At 31.9% G+C, this 7,715-nt stretch overlaps 1 protein-coding gene across 4 annotated transcripts; it reads left to right on the forward strand.

The window, feature by feature from the left end:
- The first annotated feature begins 2,332 nt into the window (after positions 1-2,332).
- On the forward strand, positions 2,333-3,989 carry LOC106340236. Of its 4 annotated transcripts, none has more exons than XM_013779117.1 (6): positions 2,333-2,538; positions 2,727-2,867; positions 2,971-3,129; positions 3,226-3,340; positions 3,420-3,581; positions 3,655-3,897. In XM_013779117.1, the coding sequence occupies exons 2-6, from the start codon at positions 2,752-2,754 to the stop codon at positions 3,832-3,834; spliced, it is 732 nt and encodes a 243-aa protein (XP_013634571.1). In that variant the 5' UTR covers positions 2,333-2,538; positions 2,727-2,751; the 3' UTR covers positions 3,835-3,897. The 4 variants fall into 4 exon arrangements, with proteins under 4 accessions (XP_013634571.1, XP_013634572.1, XP_013634569.1 ...); XM_013779118.1 differs by having other exon boundaries at positions 3,246-3,340; XM_013779115.1 differs by having other exon boundaries at positions 2,339-2,538; positions 2,777-2,867; positions 3,655-3,989.
- The last annotated feature ends 3,726 nt before the right edge of the window (positions 3,990-7,715 follow it).

The following is a 7,715-nucleotide window of genomic DNA, read 5'->3' on the forward strand; positions in this document are numbered from 1 at the left end:
GATTATACATATTTTTGTTGAACTAAAGACTTGGGTCCATTTGATACTAACCTACCCGAAGAAGGGTAAATTAGTTTTGGTAATACAGGTTGTTTGTCCGTCCAAGTTCACTCAAGCGAGGATTTGGTGGATCTAATTACTAAGGCGTTACTGACATCCAGAGATGTACTCAACAGGGGAAGTAATACGTGTTGTACTTTTTTTCCTTCACCATAGTTTTATCCAATTGGATTTTCCTGGTAAGGTTTTAATGAGGCAACATCCAAAGCGTATTACAAACCACTTCGGAGATGGTTTTCCAAAGGGGAGTGTTATAAACCAAGGTCTGGTGGAAGCTCATATCCAAAGGCCCATATTCTTATGTCTTTGTATTTCCTAACCCATATTATATTAGGGTTTCGAACTTATGTAATTCTCTATATAAAGGGTTCCTTATTGTCTAATAAAGAAATAGACTTTCCTCATATTTTCATAACACCACACAAGTTTTTAATACGTTAGCCTAACAATACATAAAATTCGTGTAAGGTAAATATTTGTTTTTACTATCACGAGTGCGCAAAATATTTTCAGTAATAAACCGGTAAATACCTTAATTCTGACTCTTAATTTACGTCCATATTTTCCAAAATAATTATGTAAATATTTTTCAAAAAACAAATTGCTGAATGATGTGGTATTTTAAGAGGGCGATAATAATACCTAATAAGAATGATGGGCCGACGAAAGATGGCAATCCTTAACTAAGAAAGCATAATTATTCGCACACCAAAAAGTCATTATATAGGTTAAAACATAAGTTAACTTATCTGATTATTTCACAATATAAAGCCGGTACTGACCACAACACCATATAACCACCAATCAGCTGCCGATTAGATATAACAAAGTCAAACTGATGACAAAAAGTGACAAAAAAACATAGTCAAACTTGATAAATACAAAACTCCGGATACTATGAGTGAACTTATTTTTTTTAGAAAATATGAGAGTTATGTGGATGATAAAGTTCTTTTGTCACTAAATACATCAATAGATATAACACAGTAATAATTTAACCATGCGAAAGTTTTGTAAAAAGGAAATTAACGGCAAGGATAGTAGGGTAAAAAAACCCTAACCAGTCACTTCATATTAAACTTTATTCCCATTAGCAGGCCTATTCGACAACATTTACGATTACGTACACTCGCATCTGTTAAAACCGAGTATTTCTTCATACACACACCAGTAATCATCCAATTTATTTAGCTTCCTAAATCCCTGAAACATTTATGTACTCTGAATTTTCTTTATAACAATCGCGTGTTTATCATTCAGGTTCACTTGATATATTATGTCCCTCCTGGTGATGGTTTCCAATTAAAAAAAAAAGAAATGTTTATGTATAGATATACTACCAAAAAAGATATGGTAATCCAAAACCCAGCATCGTCAAAATATAAAATATATTACAATCTACCCGTTTTGGAAGAAATAACTTTCAAAAGATTAAAAAGAAAACAAAAACAATGGCAACTAACACTGATTCTTTACATCTTCGTCGTGACTTCGCGTCCACAGCCATTTCAGATTACAATAGCTTAAACATTCAACCGTACAGTGAAGACACACTCAAGCTTCACCTTCGTACGCTATGTATTAGTCGAACAGAATAATATTAGTACAAAATACAAATAATTTTGTACAAAACAAAAATTTTATTTACCTACCATAATATATTTGTGTAACCGGTTCATTGTATATTTAAGGTATATTTAAATTCATATGAAACCAAAATTTAATTTAAAATTATAGAAAACAACATAACCTCCATTAGTACACTTTAATGTAGACTCAAATTTTTGTAAAATAAAACAACATGAAAACCATTTAAAGTGCTCACAATATATCAATACCACAACTTTATAACATAGAGACAACAACATAAACAAGTATTATTAACAAGAAAAATATATATCTTATTACATATAATCTCTCCTGATCTAAAACATTCTAAAAGACAAAAAAAAATCATTATCATGCACATTTCTTGCAAATGAAATCTTGAAACACAAACCACAAAATTATACAAAAAATAATAATCTAAATCACATATATCTCGTCTGTAGGGCGGGCCGATCCTGGTTTATTATATAAAGTACGGATTGCTTTCTCCAGGTTAGAGCAACGTCAGCATCCACGTTGGAAAATCACTTCACGCCTGCGCGACAGGTGCCCTCTGTAAATGAAACTCATCGTTTCATTAGTTTCGTGATGGGCTTGATGGCGTGTGTGGGCTGATTTTGTTTATTGGTTTTCGGCCTGATTGTAAGTGTTAACGCATGTAACCCGAATACCTTTACGGAGAGATGAAGTTTGGCTCTCATCTACTTGCGACGGTGACGAGAAATGAGATGACGTTCGTGCTTCCTCTATGTATCTGCAACCGCCGAAGTTATGGCTTCGTGTTAAATTCCATTGATTCACTCCCACACGATGTCGTCTTCAATGCTTTGTTTTGTCCCGAAAGGCGGTGGTGGTTCCGTATAAGTATATGTGAGTATCGCTCTACTCTGACACACCTTTCTTGGTTCTCTCTTAGATCTTATACTAACTGAAGGTGATATAGCTAATTCCAGATTCCGATAGATCTGTTTTAAGTATAAATTCCAGCGAGCCTCTTACTGTTTGTTCGATATTATTATTCTTTTTTTAATTAAATCTTCTTCCTGTTTGTTGTCTAGGCAACTATGATGCAAGCCACCATCAATGCTAACCGGCTTTCAAAATTCAGGTCTAAACTCGCCGCCGGGACGATGTATTCCATCTCCGGATTTGATGTCGCTCGATGTGCTCAGAATTTTATCATATATGCCCCATCGCAGGTAATATGTGTAGTTCTGGAATATTCAATAATGTATGCGATTATGAAATATCTAATTGTTAGGTCGTATTACTCACAACGTGATCCTGATATCAAACATGTAGGAAATTGATTTTATCTGCACCGGGAGAGGTTTTAGACTTGACGTGGACAAGGGGGTGGTGTTATGTTGCCTGCTCTAAATTCAGCAAGAAATTGCAGTCCACTGTCTCTGCTTTTGAGTGTGTGCGATGCAGTAATGGTAATGCCGCCGGAGTTCTCCGGTATGTATTGTTAACATTTTATTGACACGTATATCCATACATATTTATCTGCTAATTAGTATTCTGACTTAGAGTTTATTTAATTTCTGAATTTAGTTATCGTGTGGAGTTGGCAGTCGCAGATGATACTGCTGAAGGTGCTTTCGTATGTTTCGACGGTGTGATGGCTAGGCTGCATAAGCTCCGAGCGTCTGAAGCAAGTCAGATGTTGGTAAGATATGAGTTTTTTTCTTTACCTGATTATTATTTATAATGTGCAACCGAGCTAAATAACTTACTCTGATGAACAGACTGAAGGAGTAAACCCTGAAGACTCCAAAGTGCCTATGTTTATCATAGACATGGAAGGAAAGGTTAGTACCTACAACTTCACTGCGCACCATCAGACATTCACTATCACTCGCATCCTCAAGGAACATGAGCGTGTGCCAGTCCCTGACTTTGTCGTCGATGTGAGAATGATTTTAATCGTCTTTGTTTCTTTATTTACATCTGGATGTATGTATGACTTTCTGTATGGATCAGGGAGGAACCGATGGTGATGATGCAGATCTCCCAGATGGTAGTCCAGTTCCTGTTGAGTCCGAAGCTGGAGATGACAGTAGTGATGCAGCGGTGAGTGCTGATGCTAAACCAGCCAATGATGCGACTAGAAAGAGGACTCGCGCATCTACCAAGGCGGTCAAGAAAGCGCGTGTTGTTTGAAATGGAATTCCAGTACTTATCGTTTCCAATTTCAGAGTTTAAATAATGCTTAAGTATCTGCGGTTCTTTTCGTGTTTTTGAATGACTTTGTCTCTGCTCTGTCTTCCTTATGATGCCAGATGTTTGTTTCAGTAAGTTTCATGATAACAAATTTCTATTTCTAATTTATTTCTTCTTTTATAGTTGTTTTTAGTTGTTTTAGTTATTTGTTACAGTTTACGAAAATGAAGTATGCATGATCAATAAAGAATAAAAGATAAAATTATGATCAGATCAAGTTGGGTTAGAATCAAGTAAGATCCATTCACGCTCTCCTTATGATATTTGATAATTTCGTTAGCATAAACATAAAGTTATAAATGATTCTATAGCTAATCTTGAATTATTGGTTTATTAAACTTTTAAATGTTTAGAAGTTATGAATCTTTCCAATATTATTTGAGTAATTATCTTATAACAAATTCCAACCGAAATAATCTGATGTTTAAATCCTCTTACATTTAAAAAAAAAAAAAATCCACTTACATAGATGTTTCGTTTAGACGGTTCGGTCTAGGAGAATAAAATCTATCTATATTATCATGATTGAGTTTTTCCTCCCTCCTCAGCGCGCCACGTCAGTATTTTGTGGATCCCACTTTTAAAAAGTATAAAAAAGTGTCAAGTTCATGGCTCGAACCCGGGTTATTGAGATATAAACACCAACATTTATACCACTAAACTAAAGGATACTTTGTACATTGATGACCGAAACTAATATATATTTATGAAGGTCAGAAACCCTTGCTTCTTCGGCTTTCTCTGTGGGCCGGACCTAGGGAAGGAAAATAATACAGATTGTTTTTAATTGATTTCCTGATTCTTTGTTGAATAATATTTTTTGCAGATTCTGTGATTCATGAGTTTATTCCCGCCGGACGTGCTAAGCATTACATGCCATCTTTGAAAGTCGGTTCCATTGTGTAAGTCGATCGTTTTGAGGTTGATAGGTGCTCAGGCATGTACAAGATAACTGATCTTTCATTCCTCATTCGTTTCATCTCACCAACTATTATTGATGAAGTCATCACAGATGCTCCTAAGATCAATCTCCAGTCATAATTAGATTGTTCGAGAATTTCCAAGTGATTGCGAACACAAACCAAGAACTCCCAGGTATATTATCATATTGCAGATGGGTTTATATTATGTTTCGATATCATAACTGATATTTAAACTCGCAGATGTGGTTGGGCAAATCCGTTCTGTCCAGGGCTCTGACCTTACCAAAGAAACAACCAGAGTCGTTATTCGTCTCCTCATTGATCCGTAAGAAACAATCAACACACAATTCCCTTTATATTATTATCTATATTGTGCTCACATCAATAATTAAAAATATTTCCTACCCAAAATATGTGGTCGTCTATTTATCTCCCTTACTTATCAAACTAATTTTACACAAACATTTACTTTACAGCTTAAAAGAAACCACAACATCCCAAACAATCAAAACACCAAAAACTAGAATTCCAAAAAAGACAAATCATTAATGATCACCTCTTTTTTTTTTCTAATCTTACAAATAAACTTCAAAACAAATATAACAAATCAATCACCTCAACTAAAACTCAACAACACATACATCGAGTCAACTAAACAAATACAAACTACACGGCTAACTATTTAACAATTTATAAACTTACTTTCGCAAAGAAGAAGACGAAGACGACAACCAAGATCAATGAAATTACCTAAACAAAAAAAACAAAATAAATTACGAACTCTGATAAATACAACTAACAATGATTTTTGTTTACATATTACCCATCAAATAAAAGAGAAACAAATACAACCAAACCAGAAGATACAAGATAAAATCTCGACAGACACAAAGGAGGCAACAACATCTCCACCTGCTCATTCCTCTTGTCTTATAAAAACAGCTTACATGTTCAATGTCAAGAGGTCAATGTTATTGTCTTCTTATGAGAAATACATAAATTCGTTTAAAACTCATTAAGGCCCAACTACTCAGAACTGTCACTCATTTTATAGTTATTTCTACAAGTCTTCATGAATTTGTCTTAAAAGTCCGGTAAGAGCAACAAGTTTAAAAATAAAAAAAGTTTAAAAATAAAAAAGAAACATATAACAAACATAATAAGGATAATAAAGATTATTACTTAATACACAAAACTTACACAACTAAACTGGAGAAAAAATATCCAGAAACAAAAGATACTCTCAACAACTTTAATATAATTTATGTACTCTTAATAGTACAAGAAACAAATTAAAAAGACAAACAAACAATAAGTTTCAGTGACACAGCAAACAACACCACGAACTATATCAATCACATTACTAACACAGTTTAGTACTTCATAAGTGGAGAACAATGCATACACAATTCATCATCACAACTCTAACCCTATAACAATAAAAAAAACTTGAAAAACAACTCAAAACGCAAAATTCACAACTACAATAATCCTAGCAAATATTGAGATGAAACAAAAACTCTGTCCACAACTCCGCGCAACGGCAATGCTCCTAGTATGTATAGTCACTGAGATTTGGTGGGGAAGAAATAATTTTGGAATTATGATCAGATCGAGATGAGTAATGATCACGTAAGCTCTCCCGTCACACCCTTCCTACGAGCTTGAGTTTTTATCATTAGAGATAGATAAATATAGTTATGGTACTATAAATAACTTTGGGGTGATGATTTAATAAAATAAAAAATAATATTTGCTAAGTAATTATGCAACTTCTCTAGCTATGGAAACATTATGAAATTTCCAATAACCATTTTATTTAGCTAATATATTTGATTTTATGCATAATTGTACTATATAATCAAATAATATACTAACAAATACAATTAAAACTATTAATTAGGAAATTTTATCAACCGTTTAATTTTTAAAGCATGACATGAAAAGTCAAAAAATACAATTATTAAGTATTAGAAAGCAAAAAGCTAAATAAACATTAAACGAACATAGAATAAAAACTAAATAAACATTAAATAACCATACACTAGACCCTGGTCCGCGCGCCAGCGCGGATATAAATTTTCAGTTTTTAATTATTTATTTTTAAATGATGTATTTGTAATATTCGTTCATATTATATTCATTAAGTAAATATTTTTTGCATCTTAAACTATCTTTTTTTTTACGAATGTGTGATATCATACAAAAAATATAAAAAATGAGTATAAAGTTAATTAGATAATTTTAAAAACAGAAATTTTTCTTTCGTGTGCGATATCATATAAATAATGATCCGTCCAGTTAACAAAAATCATAATTATTTTATGTGTAATTTTTTTATTTTGACCATTTCCTTAGAATATTTTTAATATCTTTACCTTTTTATTTGAAATGCAACTCAATATTGTTTTAACAATTACAACAAAATATTTAAAAAATATTTTTAGAATTTGTTTGAAACATGTGAAAATTACTTTTTAAATTAAAATTATCCTAAAATATGATAAGTTTTGATGTAAAAGAAAACTCAAATAATGTCAAAAATAATGATATTCAATGATAATAACAATTTTAATAGATTATTTTTTAAAAAAAATACATTTACAAAAATATTGTTTGAAAGAAAATTCATTTATCTTTCGAATATAAAATGAAAATATTATAATTAAATAATAAAAAAAAACAGAAATTTTTCTTTCTTGTGCGATATCATATAAATAATGATCCGTCCAGTCAACAAAGATCATGATTATTTTATGTGTAATTTTTTTTATTTTGACCATTTCCTTAAAACTATTTTAATTAGAATATTTTAATATCTTTACTTTTTTATTTGAAATGCAACTCAATATTTTTTTAACAATTATAAAAATATTTAAAAAATATTTTTAGAAATTC

Source organism: Brassica oleracea, chromosome C4 (assembly GCF_000695525.1).
Source record: "Brassica oleracea var. oleracea cultivar TO1000 chromosome C4, BOL, whole genome shotgun sequence".
NCBI classification, from domain to species: Eukaryota; Viridiplantae; Streptophyta; class Magnoliopsida; order Brassicales; family Brassicaceae; genus Brassica; species Brassica oleracea.